The sequence below is a fragment of the Dryobates pubescens genome, chromosome 23 (assembly GCF_014839835.1).
Source record: "Dryobates pubescens isolate bDryPub1 chromosome 23, bDryPub1.pri, whole genome shotgun sequence".
Classification (NCBI taxonomy): Eukaryota; Metazoa; Chordata; class Aves; order Piciformes; family Picidae; genus Dryobates; species Dryobates pubescens.
The window spans coordinates 17,422,570-17,440,548 of NC_071634.1; the positions used below are offsets into that span (position 1 = coordinate 17,422,570).

A 17,979-nucleotide genomic window follows, 5' to 3' on the forward strand; every position below is an offset into this window, starting at 1 on the left:
AAACCTGTTTTCTGGAAGTTAATTGGGAAAAAAGATTACTCACATTTCAGTAATGGTTTCTGGAAGGTTGGTTGGAATCTCAGTAAGGCCTTTCCCGCGACAGTCCACAATGTTGTTGCTACAGGTGCACGCCGTAGGGCAATGCAGGACGCTGCAGGAGGGGGCCATGAAGGACTGGTGACCTGCAAGGGAAAAGAGTTTCTCCTAAAGTGACACGGTACTGTCCACCAGTAGGGCCAGTCTACCTCAACAGCAAACCAGCACATTTTACACTTCCTTGAAAAATTTCAGGCAGAGCTTCTAAAACAAACATTGCAGCCCACCAATACTTTTGAACAGCATTAATTGAAATACCCAACACCATGTTGATAGAGTGCTGAGAGATGAAAGACAAATGCTCAGCTACTGTGCCAGCATTGCCTGATTGTTCAATTTCTTTAGTAACTCCCATTCAAAATCTTTTTTGTGTAAGTGATCCCTTTATAAGTGTATTTTATTTATTCTATGGTTTTAAAAGCTAATTACTGATTTATTTAGCTTTCAGAGTTTTGCATGGTACTTAAAATACCAACAGAAATGAATGAACTGAAAGTGTCCTGTTAGTTATGTTCTGATCTGCAGATACTTCTTTGAGTATCTATCAGTTATACATTGTCTGCATGCAGTTTTGGAGTTACGACATTTTAATTCAGTAACAAATATAAATAAAAGCTTTGACTTCACAGCTCATATCTCACTCTCTGTGCTAGCTCAGCAGACTTCTTCCTCCCACAATCTACCCGTCTTACAAACTCATGTGACAGATTTACACAACTCCTTCCCCCAGGTTTTTGTGCTGTATGTTGAAGTTGGCATTTATAATTGCATTTCAACATAATCACTTGTGTTTTAGAAAATAAACAGCTTACTTTTTTTTTGCAAATAGACAGATTGCACATCTTTATTATATTAGTGCAATCATTTTAATGATAGAGAATTGCTGTTTTGTAGTGATACAGAAAGGCACAAAGGGATGAGGAAGGCAGGAAGACGTTTTTTTCTTCCTAGAAGAGCTAGAGACTATTTTGAAATTGCCAGGGGAAAAAAAGAATTCTGGGTTATGAAACCACAACTTAATCTAATATCTCTCTCACTGTATTTAATGCCATGTGCTAACATAGGAAAGTTATATCGACAATGTAATTGCAGCCACTGCTGCTCCTACTTGCAACTTCAAATAACGACAGCTCCAGTTTTAAATTACCAAAAAGCCTGGCTTTTTGAGATAGCAGTCTACAATCTAAGGGTTCTATTTCACATTTATGTCTGTGTTACAGAAGTACAAACAGCTGCCAAAACTAATACCACAAACTATTCTTTTTACACTAACAGGCTTGCATATTTCACTTGCCTTAATTAATCAAAAATACAGCAATTCAGGGAGAAAACATGCTTATCCCCCTGCCTCAAAATCAAATCAGAAAACTGTTGTTGATGCAGGCTGTGCAGCCTTATCATTTGCAAACAAGGTGTATGAAGCGATCTTATTGGGAGCCCTTTTAAGCCTACATTAAGGCAGAATTAATGTTAAGAACACTGCTGGCATTTGCCATGCATTGATGGCAGTGTCCTGCACTTCGATGTTGGGGACTATTTAACAGGTACAAAACATTGTGCTCTTCTTCAGAACCACAGAACTTTGCAAATCTTTCACGTATTTTGCAATAGATTTCTGAAGAACCATAGGAAATCAAACGGTGGAAACAACCCTCCTGAATCACTGCAAAGACAGACAGCTATATTCCAGCTAGGGTTTTTCAATGGTTTCAAGGAAACTTGTGAAACAGCAGACCAAGTTTACAGAAAATTTTCAGTCTGAGTCTAAAAATATTTAAATAAGAAAGGTAAACTTGCCTTCTTCCTCATCTAGAAGATATGAATAAAGGGGGAAAAAATGAATAGAGAAAATGAGATTAGTAACAAACCGTTAGTCATTTCATTATTTCACATTAGAAAATAACCTGATGCACTAAGGCAGACCAGTCACATGCAGAAAGTTACTTGGTGAATCAGAATACTATTTAAATTGTGGAAAACAACAACAAGAAAAAGCAACAACTTGTAAATTTCAGAGAGAGTAATTCCTTATGACTAAAGGCCTTATGTTCTCCATCAGTGCATCTTTTGCTTCATTTTCTGCACCTCTCCCCCTCCAATACTCTTTTAGAATGTTGTGTGACCTGTGTGAATGCAGGGTTTGCACAGGTGTTATCAGGACAGCAGCACTCCCTCACGGCATACAAAGACAGGTAAAAGCGATCAGATGAATCTTTACATAAACACTAATGCTTGGGTTAAGAAAAAGGTTTCGGACCAGGACTCGGTGAGTGAATCCATTTCCCTTACCGCTGCAAACGAACTCCCGTTTTTGGACCTCAGCTACGTTGTGCCCTCGGAGGTGAGCCGGCCCCATGCACTGGGTGTAGAGGCCAACCCTTGGCCGCTGCCGCAGCCAGTCAGAGAGCCAGGCCAGGTGGCAGTCGCAGTAGAGGTTGTTGGAGTGAAGACGACTGCGTGGAAGGAAACACATCAATACCTTGAAATCGGGGTGAACGAACCAAAGAACAACCAACCGATTTGCCTAGCCCCCCTTCCAGCAAGCAATTATACAAATCGATGCAATGATTTAGTATAATCAAAATGTGTAATACAATTTGTTAAGGACTCAATTTTCCTATCTTTCTTTGAAAGTCTGGCAGTTAAAGGCTAATATATAAAGCTACACAAGCAGCAAAATTACTTTTTAGTTGTGGTCTAATTAATTGGTACAAAAAGCGAAAACTTCCTAATAAAGTAACCTATCTGTTGTTTCTCTTATCTTGTCTAAAAGAAAGAAGTAAATGTATAACAGCTTGAAAGCCGCTGCAGGACTCTCGACTCCAGATCTGTACAAATAGTGACTAAGAGAAAAACGTCTCAAGTAAATTGCTGTAAAGTGATAATATATTGTAAGAGGGAAAAATAAAATAACATCAAATAGAGTTAACAGAAGATTTCATTTCCAATTAGCTATATCTGTAAGTCTGGCCATTATTAGTCTCTATAGAAACAGCCTGCAAAATCCCTTTAACAGGTCAAATTCATTTTCTGCTGAACAAGACAGAGTAATAACTCAATATAAAACACCTTCTTTCACATCCCTTTTCTGATTTCCTCTCTTTTTGTTTAATCACAGAAAGGGGGATTAACTGCTTTTGGCTCCTAGGGACCTACTTTCTAAGTAATGCCTGAAATTAAAAAGACCAAATGGCAGCAAGCGATGGAATTGAATAAGTTGCCTCTTTGTTGGCAGGGTCTGACACAAGACCGTGGCTCCTTGCCAAATGGCAAAAAGCACTTTGCCATTGATAAAATTCCAGACAAATGTATTCGCTAAATTAGGTAAATTACTTTTCTCTGGCTCTTACATTTTCTGAAACTACAGAAAAGGATGTCCACAGCTATTAATCAAATCCTTACTCAGGATCATCCATAACAGAGTAATGTCATTTGGGTCCTTTTTAGCTGATGCACTCAATACTAACCAACCAGAAAGGAAGTGCAAGAAAATCAGAATTTAGACAATTTTGATTAAGTGTATTAAAAAAATAATCTGTAAAGCAACATGAAATGTGGAACCAACATAAACAAAAGATTTTTACTAACTCACTTTCCACCCCCATAAATGACTGGGTGCTTTGCAAATATAGCTCACAATAGAGCACACTCATTCGGTATAGGCTGTGGCCAGCTGAGGGCAAGAACCCCACCACAAATCAGAACTAATGCCACCAAAATCAATACGGTTATACAGGCATACTCTAACTGCAAAAAGGATGTTACAGCTATAATCTAGGGCTCCACGCCCCCATTTTGGTTTGGTTCCAATATAAACTTTCCAAAGATTAAATGCCTCGTCCAAAATAAAAGTGCAAATGTTGCTAATTCGATTCACCGCAATTTGTGGTGCAGAATATGAACTGTATTTGAAGGTTTGAAAGAGGTACAGACATTCATGTTTTCAAGTCTTAGACCTGAAAGAACAGAATTAAATTCCATCCTCAAAATATAACTGAGGCCACTGAAAGCCCATGGTCAGCATTATTTGAGTACTCTAGTATTTGTCTGCACAAGAACAGTTACAATTTTTACAGTATGAAATCAACAGAACTACTCACCTGCATGAAATTTCTGCAGTTACCAATGCTATGCTAACCCAGGTCAACAGCCCTACTGCTTTCAAAACAGTTGTGCAACCCCAGTGTTTGGGAAATAAAATAGACAGGCTCAGAGGTTACTCTTGAACTCTGAGAGACACATCCCATTCATTTTGATTCCCACACGTCACTGAAAAATTTGACTCTCAGAACTAAACTTTGGTATATTCTGGTTTTGCCACTCAACACAATATATATATATATATTTATTCATAGTTCAGAGCATACACAAGAAATAACCCCAAAATATTTTGGTTTAAAAGCCTGAAGTGTTCTGTGAAAGTCATAACCTCTAAAAGTGGGGACCTCACTGTAAATGCTGACACAATCTTAATTATAATAGCACTACCGGATGATGCTATAATTTTATGTTACAAAGAACATTGGAGAGCCAGTTTAGTTTAATTAGGTCTGCTAGCAGTACAGTAATAAAAGCATACAGATTTCCCATTTATCACATCTGACAGCCAATCAAAGATTCTTCCTTGTTCCTAAATGAAATGTGACCCATTCAATAGCTCCAAGTAAAACAGATTTTTGACTTTCAAAAAACATCAATTTCTTTCTCTTTACAGCTGTAACATATGAAGGAGAATCTCCCCTGTCCTCATCTTTTTCATTAGAAGGTGAGGCTTTCCTGCAGCTGAATAGAGTGCTAAGGAAAACACAGTTGGAAAAAGGCCACGAAACCATTATTATTGACTTATTCATTCCACATCCTATAAAATCTGATGGGGAAGGATGAAAATGATTCTTTATCTCCTGAGCTCCAGGGATCAGTTTTGGGGTCATACCTCAATATAGGTTTAAATTGACCTTATGTTTTCTTTGCTTGTGTATTTATAGAACAGTGAAGTATAAATGATATACTGGACTAATTAAATTGGCAGCTCATTGCAGTGGGACTACTTACAATGTTCTGAGTTTGGGCATATGGTTGAAACTTGCCACGGACAGTCGCGTGATGTTGTTGTTGTTGAGAGTGCTGCAAAGTCAAGAAGAAGCACATTAGCATGTCAGAGTTATGCCATATTTGCTACACTTCTAAAAAAGGCACAGCCAACAAAGAACATGGTGTACATTTTTAAGGATGGGTATAAGGCAATAAACCCATGCTTTTAGATATATTTTGTCTCCCCTGTTCAAACCTGAATGTTTTGACCATTCCATTCATAACCCCAAAGAATCTGAGCTCCCAGTAACCTATTCACTCAAACAAAGCTTCCACTAACGTTAAGAATATATAAGGCATTCAAGATAAGCTTGTTATCTTGATGTAAAAAAAGATGAATTCTTGAAGAAAATGCCTTGATTCTAGGACTCTAGTTTCTCTTTCTGGCCTCTCATAGGCTATGTTTTTTGACAGAGGAAACAAGTACAAGATCTGCCTCTTCCCACCCCCACCCCCCCCCCCCCCAAAAAAAAAAAAGTAGGAAAATATTAACTCGGGGCTGCAATTAGGTTTTATATGGAACAGAGTTGCTATAGATGATCCAGAGCTGTGTGCTATACAATGGAAGAAGTCAGGAATTGTAATGCTTTACAGAAATACAGAATTTCAGGGGCTAGAAGGGACCTGGCAAGACCATCTAGTCCAACCCCCCTGCCAAAGTAGGAAACTGGAACTTCAGATAAGAACTAGGAACAAGTCTTTGCTAATTGCTGGCTAGCACAGACCTGCTATACTCAATTAGTGGAGTTTGCAATCAGAATGAAACTTTATGAACAATCCTGCAGTTTAATATTGTCTTTGGGCTGTAAATAAAATGCAAGCAAGCTTGACTCCAGAACAAGCAAACAAGTGATTAAATTTACAGTTTTGACATAGAGGTTATTAATTCTAGTGGAATGGGGACTATGCTGTGGGGTTTTAAACACATAACTATGGCACTAATAAACAATAAATGCCACTGACCAAACCATTTTTCTGTTTTCAAACAAGAAGTGGTTTATTTTTTCCTTCTTTTTTTCCTTTAAAAAAGAGCCAGCCAAACAAACAAAAAACATCCACAAAGTTTAATTTATGCTCATCTTGAATAAATTTTTTAAGTACTCTTTGATCATGAAACACAGGAAGGTAAATTCACAGCACCCTGGATAGGATCAGGCTATACACCTCCACATTAACCAAGCAATTAATTAACTGGTGCAATGTGCTGCATTTTTCCTTTCTGTGCTTACTCATTCCACGTCCTAAACGTTTTTCACACTGTGCATAGAGGATCTTCCCTGTGTGCACTTAGGGCTGCATACACAAAAAGGGAAATTATCCACAGGAAGAGAGGGAATCGCTGCCTTTTCCAAAACACAATAAAAAATGAAACAACAGACAATGGCCAAATGAAAATATCCACAGAAGGTGTGTTAATGAATAAATGACTGTGAGTAAACCTTGGCAGGATTTTTGTGCCACGTCCAGATGGTAAATGACACTTACCATAGTTCTTCCTTTTTAACTTAACTTTAAAATAGCATCTTTTCAGTGAAGTGACTGGAAATCAGTGCATATTCCCACAGGCCTTAGCTGTTTAAAAAGCTGTACCCACAATTGGGTTTGTTTTCAATTTCAGAGTTTTGGTGTTTGCCTTGCAAGAGCTATTAACTTATTTTTGAAAGGATACTGAAAGTATCAGGAGTAGACATAAGGGATACATAAGGAATTAAATAATTTCCATAACTATTTCTATCTAAAGATGCAAACGTTTGATTTCATTACAGAGATGGAATTATAGACAAGTAAAAAAGTTGACTCAATACTTTCATATGAGTGCTATGAACTACCACAAGGACTATGATGACCAAAAGACTTATTTAGTTTCTTAGATACTTTTACTTTTTAAAAGATGACAGCAATAAATATTTCCCCATAGTCTGTCTCCCTACTACAGCAGGTTTTCTCTTAAAAAAAGAAAAAGGAAAATTTACATTTCATAGATACTCACATTATGTTCTTTTGCACTTCAGAATTGTCCAGAATTCAGAGTAATTTTGTATCTTAACATCAACAGCCACTAAGATTCTGCAACTCTTTAACCAATATCTAAGACCTATCACAGTGGCAAACATTTCAAATTGTCACTGAAGATGATTACAATTGATTTAGAAGCTTGAACTTATACTTGCAGTTGTGAAGTCATATACACATTCTGTGCTTAGGTTGAATTATTAATGCCAAATGAAAACAAAGTAAGTAGACCTCTTTGGTACTCAGTGCACATTCAGCATGGTCTGATCTACAATCTTTAAACCGTACTGGAAAGGAAGCTGTATTAGATACAAAATCTTCAGTACTGTTTGAAACACCTACCTCAATTGTTAAAAACTTAATCTTTACATCATCACTTATGACATAATCACATAAGATAACGAACACTTAGTTGTGTATCTGAATAATGCTACTATAAGATTCTAACCACCAACTTTTTCAGCAGAGTAGTATTTTAACAGGTTCCCTTCCCCCCTTTTTTTTTCTCATTCATTGAAACCAGTGTGAAAATTTTACAACTTCATCTGGCAAGGATGAATTTTTTAGAACATAAAAAAAAGGGCAAGCATTAAAAGCTACAGAAAATGCTAGTTTCATTTTTAAATATACATTTAACACTTTCACTTGTAAAGAAAGGCTTGCAGTAAAAAACATAATCATCAGAATAAGCCATCACTGGAAAAGTTATTCTCTCCTATGCGTGAGCTCCAATGATAAAAATCTCACAGAGCATCAGGTTTGCTGACAGACAATCAACAATCCATCAGCTTCACAATCAGATGCAATCTTGAAGCTACAGTACAATTTACATGGCTTCATGCCATGAAGTTAACAATAGGCTTGTTATTCTACGATTACAAGGTACAAAAATCAAACGTACCTGTCAGATTCATTTACTCATAAGTAAGACCAACTATTGCTTAATAATAAAAAGCCTTCCCACTAGCAGCTCAGATATTCTTTAGCTTCTTGGATATACAGACACTACCTATTGCCAGAGAAACTTCAGAATCTTAAAAAAAGATAAACAAAACACAGCAAAAAAACCCCAAAAAAACAACCCTTCCTCCTCTTCTTCAAGTTGCTGTCATTCACTAAGCGTGACTCAACCTAACACGAAGTAACTCACTGATACACAAAGTCATTCACTTCCCTTCATGTAGAAAGCCCGGGAAAAAAGGTGACATTTTGACTGGCAGAACAAGTATTTCAGGAACAGGTCCTGTGCCTCAGGTTCTTTGGGAACTGAGGCACTTTGCTCATCACAGTATCTTTTCTGAGGTCAGGGGTCACTGATTATAATTTTGTTCCCTTTAACCTCACTGATGACCACTTTGAGACAGAGAGAAAAAGTATGTGAAAGAGTATTGGAACGTCAGCCCTCAGTGACATAGAGATATTTTTGTACATATGCATATTTACGCACAAAACTCAGAATGCTGAATGTTAAAAACGTTAAAACCGTTAAGGACAAACCCATGTGGAAACACTAAACATCTTAACACACAACCGGTGGTGCTTGACAGAAAAGTGCCTGTTAGAAAACCTCCAGGTAGTCAAACAGATATTGTGTATTGTTTCTTAGGCAGAGTCGGAAAGATCAAATTGATGTCAGAGGATCCAACAAAGGCAATGCTAAAGATGTTCAGCACTCCAACAGTGAAGGATAATTTACAAAATTAATTGGATTCAGTAATACTGCCCTCCCCACTTTGAAGGGAAATACATTCTTCTCTTACAGAATGTCCCATCTGCTGCTTTTATTTTTTTCCCCCTTTAAACTTGTGCTTAATGGCTGTCTGACAGACTAAAGGAATATCTCTGCCTCTCCACATCTTTTTACCATTTCCCAGCACATGGCAGCAGGTTATTTTAAGACATCTTTTCACTAGACCATCCTGACACCAGGCTGCAGCTCGCAGATAAGCTTTTACATTAGTACTCCCCAGACTCTGAGCTCTCGCTACAAGTAAGAGATACAAGGGATACTTACAGCACTTCCAGGTCGCGCAGAGCCCTAAATGCCCCATCTTCAATGCAGCTGATCTGGTTGTAATCCAGTTGCCTGTTAAACAGATTAGGAAGGTATTTGTAAGGGAGATGAGCGCTGGCAGTGTTAGGCGCAGAGAAAGCCTTGCTGAGGGGCTGCCTGAGCTAGGCCATGCTCACTGAAACGCTCTGGTACGTGTGAGGCTGTCACACAGCACGCCGGCCTGGGTGCTGCCACAGAAATCCCGTCCTGTTCTCAACTGTCTGCGCAAAACAGCGGCGCTGGGAAAGCTCCAGTAAATAATAACTGCACCTTATATTAAATGCCAAAGGAATGTAATTTCATTACATCAAGAAAAGCTATCCATTAAAAGCTCTCAGCATCATCTTGCTGAAACAATTTCATTAAGGTAAAGGACGGTAAATCACTTAATGTCACACGCATCCCCTCGGTGACCTAACAGAATCCATTTATCAGAGCAGCCCAGCTGCATGTTAATTCCAGCCGCCGCAGCAGGGACCGGCCGGAGGCACCCCTTTTCAGGGTCTCTCTGTGTGCCTCAACCAGGTGGGAGGTGCAGGGGTGAGGGGGGCAGGATTTAGAATAATTACCTTTAAGAGCATTTCTGTAGGTAGACAGAATAGTGTCCAAGGTTTTACATACTCGGTTACTTATCTCCTTTAATACTGCTCCAAAGCAAAGCGGTACTTCTGCTCTAACCTTCGCTGTGCTGCTCTGTATCTACTTGGTGCAACTATATGCAGATAGGATGTTGGAATGGAGCACTTGAATTCTCGACATAAAACTCGGCAATCCCTCCCATACATTATTAATCTTTAAGTTATGAAAAATTTACATTCATTTCTCTGAAGAATATTACCTTTTCAATTCAAAACATTGATACAGCACATTCTGCTCAATTAAAGAAGTCTGCTCAAATTACCAACCCTGCAAATATAAAATCCCAGATTCTTTGCTGATAAAAGCTTTTCCTATAAATACTGCAACACAACTTCCACATTTCAGGACACAACTTGCAAAGCAAAGACGATACAACCTCTCTTTAAATAACCAGAAGATTCTTCTCCAAGCTGGTACTTTGTCATAATATACATGAGTAAACGTGTCTGAACAATACAAAGAAAATTAACAAAATATAAATGAACTCTGCCCTTCTGCCTTCAATTATGTATTAGCTAGGAGAGCTAGTGAGACTTTTACCAAAGCATCTCCTGTGATTCTTCTGAGTTTCTGACAGTGTTTCACTTTATTAATAAATCATCACATCTACTGTTGAATGTAGTGTACCAACTTCTATAAAGTTCTTTTAGGGTTTTTTTTCATCTGAATTACTACTACATTGGAATAAAATACTGTCATAACTGTAAGAGTGTCTGGGTTTCGGTGTACTGGAAGCTAAATGCAAACTATCATTTCCTGAATACGAACTTTAGTTATTTTGGTGCAATGTTACAGCACCAGTTCTGCAGTGTTTGGAATATTTAAGCCTTCTTTCTCAGGCTCCTTCAATTTTTACTAATGAATTTCACTTAACAATTAAGTTAATAGCCTTTTTATTTTAAAGAGGTAAAATATATACACAGTACAATTCTCTAACCTCTCGAACAATTTATCAAAGCTATTTAAATTAGTACAATGGCATGAAATGTTACCCTTGACACAATACAAAAGAGAAATTGTTTCCAGACAAATTGGAAAAATCTTTTAATGCCATCAAATTTGCCTAATGCAGTCTGCAGGTTAATCTGTAAAAGGGTGAGCTGTATGTTTGCCCATATCTTATTATCCTTAGCTGACAATGTATAAATCAGTGCTGACACAGCTTCTACTAAATCATCCATATTATACACAAAGGGAAATCTTTTAACAGAAGAGAAAGTACTTGAGCAAATCTTGTCCTACCCAAACTGAAAGGCGGATTTCTTCCGCTAGACTGGCAGCAGTTGTGGCGCACCCGAAAACTTTTGGACTTCTTCCTTTAATGAGTCACCATGACCACTACCTTAGAGAAGGGTGAGTGCTTTTCATTCAGATCTTCTTACCAGAAAGATTACTTACTTTGCATTGAACTAATTAATTGGTCTCAGTCTGGGGGAAAGGAATTTTGCAGGTGTGAGAGGAAAAATACTTCCTACGCTTATAAATTATTGTCTTTGAAGGATTCTGCTGTCCTTATGTTTTAGATGATCTTCCTTCAGTTCTGACCATGATATAAAACGATCAGACACACAGCCATGAATAACAATTGGCATGTTTTATATTTTTGTAAGCATGACTTTGAAGCCTGTGTGCCTGGCCTGAATAGCAATTTGTGGGGTTTGTGTTAAGATAAAGACATCAACTGCATATATAATCCAAACAGAAAATCAGGCAATATTTTGCAGCCAGTGTATCATCAAATTAAGATGTGTCTCTAACAGATATACTGAAGCAGCCTGTATTTTTTTTGGATAAGACCAGTTTCTGATAGAAAGTTGTGTGAGAGCTAAGGCTTAAGACATAAGCAAGAATGCTAGAGGGAAAACCCACAAACAAACAAAACCCCCCACTCCACAACATACTTCTCTAAGTTATATTTATATTTTTGTTTTAGCGTAATGAGTTTCAAAACCACACATAGAAGTCTACAATTCAGTAGTGACTTTTCACACCAACAAATTATGGGACATACACCAACAAATCTAACTGCACTATACAAAGTTTTGTTTTCCCTTCTTCCCCAGAGTTCCTTTTCAAAGTATTAAAACACCCTAACCACAGAAGCTGATCGGACCAGCAACTCTGCCCCATTCTCATCCTTTCTCTCCTGAGTCCCTCTCTTCATCATCTTTCCTCCTGCTCCATCTCCACACTGGGTCTTTCCATCCCTTTAGAAAGTCACTATTCATTTCTGTCCCTGCTTCCACAGAGCGGCTCATTGCCTTTGGCACTGCTGTTTCTGTGAAGCTCACAGAACACCAAACAACAGCTGCCACATTCAAAATCTTTGCACTGTCACAGAGAATTAAGTCCTGCATCCATATCTGCAGCATTGCCTAGGTATTTCATATAATGACTAATCTACTGCTTTTTAAAATGTTAGTGTTTATGTCAGCTCAGTTTACAAGAACCAGTAAAAACTAAATAACAACCGTTCAACTAATAACAATCTGTCTGCATTAAACTTTTTCTTTATTGCTGTTGCTGATACAGCTTACACTGTATTTATATGTTCTTCCCTTTTAGCATATGTTGTCTACCACATCATGATAAATAAATATCTAAAAATAAGCCTTATTATACCACAAGAAGAGCATTTAATGACTAACAGAAGATGTTTCATACATTTGAAAGCTACTACCCTCATAAATAAAAAACCCCAAACCTGTTATCTCACTCCAACAGAAAAATAACTTGTTTACTCATTCCTAGAGGCTGTGTTGAAAGTTGGGACAATTTCAATCAATCTGCCTGCTTTACCCTCCTGTTCTTCATGGCTTGAGGACACTTTGTGGTCCCATGCAAGAGAGGCACCATGCAAGGTACTCTTCTTTGTTCAGAAACAATTACATTCTCTTCACGTATCAACTCAACAGCAACCATTGTTTAAGTCATCAGAAAAAGCCAGAAGCCTTTCTAGATCCCTGCAGTAATTCCTCCACCACAAAATATTTCGAAAATATTTCTGGTTTTAGCACATTGTAAGCTGGATTTCATATCATTACAACTTTTCCATGGGAAAAGAACAGAGTGCCTGATATTCATCACAGCAATACAATGTTTGGAAACAGGCACTGCTTTTAATGCCTCATATGTTTCACAACATAACTGAATTATGTTTCCTATTTTGCAATTCCCTTCTCAATTTCTGTTTCAAGAGGAATCAATAATTTTAGAGGCATTAGCTGAGAAAGATGTAACAGGAAGATGTAAGAATTTTTTGTCAAACTTGAGGGAAGTGCTTTTTTCCCATGACCATTACTGTTTATTGTGATTACTCTTTCATTTGTAAGTTCTTTTATTCCACTTGCTGTTTATTTTGCTGATGTAGTTCGTTCATTCTGTTCTTTGCTGCTTTATCCCTGAAAAGCAATTTCAATTGATACTTTTTTCCTAATTTACATAATGTAGCAAATTATTAACCTTTCTCTTTTATGCCCAAAGTAAGAAGATTGCAATGCTACCAAGTAAAGCATACTTGCCAAATAAACCAGAAGAAAGAGAGAACAGATTTATCATTCAACTGCTCCATCCTCTCAAAATTGGCTATCACTCTGCTTGGTTCCTCAAGGAGCAAAATAGAAATAAAAGTTAAAATCAAACACAAGAATGCCATGAAAAGGAGAAGGTAGTAGGTTCGTGAGGCCTGATGATTGTTCTTTTTACTCGGAGGGTGTGGCAGCTTGCCCATATTGTCAGCCCTCAAAATGACCAATGCCCAATTTGCCTTTGTTTCTTCTACAGCATCTATACTGTGAATGTTATTAAGAAGATGTCCTGAAAAGAAATATGAAGTCCACATTTAATGGAAGCTAGGCAGCTTCCTCTGAGCAATCAAAAGGTTGTATTGATATCATCTACCACGGAGGAAGCAATTTCCTTCAGATAATCTGAGTTAACATCTGCCTCCCTTTTCTCTGCAAAGACTGGAAGAACATACAAAAAGATGCCTTCCAAATGATCCCAACTCCTGATTCAGATGGAGAAGTACTTCAGGTGAGTGAGATAACGGAGAGTCCCCATTTAGGAACATAAATATGTAATCAGAAGACATTCTGTGAGATTTGTTACCTGTCTTGGAAACATCTTAAGAGAGCTATGGTATGGAAGGGTTATCAATCACTGCGTTTAAAAGAAACATCTCTGTAATTTATATTGAAATGGATGTAATCAATGATGTTATTATTTCTACCAGCAACGCTTCTTTCTGTAGCTCTCTGCCAATTTTCAAATATAAAATATCATGCAGAAAAATGCAGGCATCTCCTTGTAGCCAAGTCTCTTAGAATAATGATGGCACCAATTCCAAATAGAAACTTCTAAAACATCTATTATGCAAAGTAACAAAACCACTTTGAGAAGGGCTTGCATGTTTTGGAACAAAATAAATCTGAACACAAGAGTTTTTCCAGTTAGATGTGGTAGCATTGCACTGCAGGGAAGAGCCATATCACAAAGATGGTTCAATAGAAAAACCTCCTGAATCTCTAAATATCTGATCAAGTAGGCCAAACTCTTGGGCATTTCTTTGAAAAAAAAAAAACAACCATCCCCCTAATCAATTTGTGTGCAGTGCTATGGGCAGCAGAGTGGAGTCCATCACAGGAAGACAGAAACATGAAAAGTTTCCTGTCCAGCTCCCTCCTACTGAGGATGCAGCAACACATTGCCGCCTTGGTAATCACAGAGCACACTGGTTTTGAAGCAGTACAACTGGAAAGTTCATTGAATATAATGTCCTCATATTTCCCTAATTTTTTTGATGCCACATAAGATCATCATTATGTTTTCACAGCTGCATCACACTGACATCTCCATAGTCTTTCTTGAACCTACTAATGTATATCCCCTGTATTTGCTGGTTGCTTTTAAGTGATGAGTCTTCAGATTCCAGCAGGTTTTTTAGCCTTTAAGTGCATGACCTTACATTTCCTACTATACAAGATCCTCACAGTCTTCAGGTCCCTCAGTCCACTAAACTGATCTACCACTCTAAACAGAATCACTGCTTCCCTTTGTCTGGCAACTCACACATTGCCACGTTTATAAGTGCTAAGAATTCAAAACCTGTCCATGAACTTCAGGGTCACTATGCAGAGGAAAGCGAGTACCTGTCTTTTAGAAAAGACTTCTTTTAGCACAGAATAAAACTATGTGAGAAAAGCACTCACACAAGTACAAAAATATGTGCTAGCAACGCTAGAAAACAGCATTTTTCTTCTTGCTTTCTTTTATATAAGTAAATAAAAGGAAAACTCTTAGAAACAACATTTTCCCCCCCTGTGTGAAACAGTGAAATGTTTCAAATAGTCTAACTTTCAGATATTAAACTCAGGTTACCTTAACCAAATAGTTATAATGTCTTGCTGCATTTGGCTCCATTTATTGTTTTATATCTCATCTATGGTAATTTTAGAATGCTCAAGATACGCTAAAATATATTGCCAAAACAAATTGTGTTGGTGTTATACAGTTTCTTTAGGCAGCTATAGCAGTCCTTAGGAGAATATCTGATACAACAAAAGGACAATGCAGTGACAAAGCATTACAATCAGAAAAAAAAAACACAAGAAGAAAAATACTTACAGATTTTTTATGTCTACTGCTCCTCGGAATGCCTTCCTTGGTATTGCTTGAATCTGATTTTCACTAAGATCACTAAGAAAAAAGAAATTAAATGGAACTTAAAATCTGCCATTGATATTTCTTTCTGTGCATGACAAAAAACACACAAGAAAATAATTTCAGTCATTATGTTTCAGTCGATGTTTCCAATGAAGTTTATTTTATTACCTTAACTGATTTGTAATTGAAGAAGAAGAATCAGCAATAATAGCCAAAGCAGTTTATCAGTGTTGCACTAAGTAGCTCCTTTACAAACAATACATATGCCAAAGAAAAACCAGGACCATTAAGTAATTTAACAATGAAAGACAAACTGATTGACTTTTTAACTGAGCAATTTCATTTTTCAACCCAATCCAAACCTGTGACAGCTTTATGCCAGCAAGACTGAAATCCTGCAAAAAGAAAAGTAAGAAGCTATGGCAAACAACTATCTTGCTTCTTAGAGACATCTAAATGACCATTTCAGAAACAGCTTTTAGGAGCAACGTTTCAAAATGATGCATAGAAATGAAAGGTTTAGCTCAAGATGATGTGAATAAGCAGGGATCATTTAGTATTTTAGACACCAACAGTCATGCATTCGACATACTCTTCCCCTACAATGTAATCTAGCATGAACTCATATACTCAGTCATTAGTAATCGCTCCTGAAGCTCTCCTTCAGATTTATGAACTTTAATAAAACAACTTGAGGATTTTATTAAACCTCACACTTCCCAACTTCTACAAAATTCACATCATTTTTTGGAAAAGAATTCTACATCCATTGACAATGTTTTGCTCCATCCACATCACTTTCCATTTCCTACATCTTTCACAGCTTGTGCATCTTGCAGCACTGCAATACCTTGTGATGGATACTCAAAACCAGACCGAATTTCACTGTTGTTAACCGTGTGTGGGGGGAAAAGAAAATGAATCTGTGAACTGTGATTTAATTTTCAAGCCATCTAAGTAATCTTGAAATGGGGTATGACTGCGCTGCTCTGACAATAAATTCAATGGCAATGAATGAAAAAGCAGCCTTCAGCATTTGTTATGGTAATATGATTTAACAGCCTGCTTCCTTTAAAAAAACCCTCCATTATAAGTCTAAACAGGAAATAGCTGTATTTACATTTCTGTTTAATTGACTAATACATTTTGCCTATCTAAAAGCTGTGTGGAAAGTGGTTCGGTTAGCACTAGTGATTTGTATTGTGATCAGTTTGTAACAAAGATATATTTACATTTCTATGTACACCACTGCCATCCTCGTAAATACAGACTGCAGGAGGTAATGGGTAATGGGGCATGACGCTCCTTATGACGGTTAGTAGAGTATCACCATTCATCATTTTGTGTAATTTTTAAAAGTAGAAGATAGGAAAGATTGAGACAATACCCTAAATTATTATTTTTTCAAAATCTGATAAAAAAATCTGAATGGTCAAAATCTTTCTTCCCTTAGTCAGGTTCCTCTGTAGGCAATACTCTTGAGTTTGCATATGTACTTCTGTGTGTACACGTGTGCAAAAGAGAGCAGACTAACTGCTTGCTAGATTTACTGCTGGGTCCACACAGCCAACACCATTTCCAGGTAGCACAGGCTCACGTGGAGTACAGTACAATGTTCCCTGCTATTTTTAGCACATTTGAAATGTAAACTACTTGATTGCAAAGGTTCCCAACCTTGCTGTGCAAGGCATCCCTCTAAAGATGGAGAGCCAAGTAGGGCTGGCAAATGTCATTTTCCAAGAGATTTGTTGTTATTTATTGTTTTCTGGTTTGCAAAACTTTCTTGCAACTGTTCATGAAACAAAAGTCTAAGTTATTTATTAATTTCTGCACTCCAAAATTCTACCTCATAAAAAAAAATAAATCTATTTTCAACACACAAATTAGGCCTACTTATAGCAGGAAACTTTTCAGTCATTATTTATTGATTGCTTCAAGTTTTCATCTGCTTGTTCTCAAAAGGTTTCCATATAAAAACTATGAGGGGCTTATACAAACATTTGACTTTGTGCATAATTTACGCCTAAGTTTCATGCTGCAGAACTCAGTAAGAAGTTACTGTGTGGCCTCTCTTATGATGCTTTAACTTGTTCCACTGCAATTCTTTAACTCCTCAAAAAATCCCTGTCACAAGTGGCACAGGGTGCACTGTAACTTTGTGAGCAAATGGGGCAAAAAAAATCTATCTTGTAGATAAACCCATGGAAATTTTGCAGGCCAGTATGTTACATCAATTTGACTGTGCAGCTTATATTCTGCAGCGAGGAAAGGTGCAAACCTCCTTTACAGCCTGATGGTCACTGCTTTCCTGCACTAATAACTATGTGAACTTCACCTCCCATTTCAAAAAGAGGCAGCATTTGAACACTGAGTATAATTTGTGATGGCACTTGGTGCCCCTACAAGGAAAGAGACCTCAAGCA

The 17,979-nt window shown here is 37.4% G+C and overlaps 1 protein-coding gene across 9 annotated transcripts in view; it reads right to left on the reverse strand.

Annotated features, from left to right (window-relative positions):
• Positions 1 to 17,979, reverse strand: part of SLIT2 (slit guidance ligand 2) — a 193,867-nt gene that overhangs the window by 65,095 nt on the left and 110,793 nt on the right. For all 9 annotated transcript variants that reach the window (XM_054172355.1, XM_054172351.1, XM_054172352.1 and 6 more), the window contains exons 5-9: positions 15,518 to 15,589; positions 9,215 to 9,286; positions 5,149 to 5,220; positions 2,386 to 2,549; positions 44 to 182 (exon numbers count right to left, since the gene is read on the reverse strand). In XM_054172355.1, coding sequence (XP_054028330.1) covers positions 44 to 182; positions 2,386 to 2,549; positions 5,149 to 5,220; positions 9,215 to 9,286; positions 15,518 to 15,589 — 519 coding nt within the window. The remainder of the gene's footprint in view (positions 1 to 43; positions 183 to 2,385; positions 2,550 to 5,148; positions 5,221 to 9,214; positions 9,287 to 15,517; positions 15,590 to 17,979) is intronic.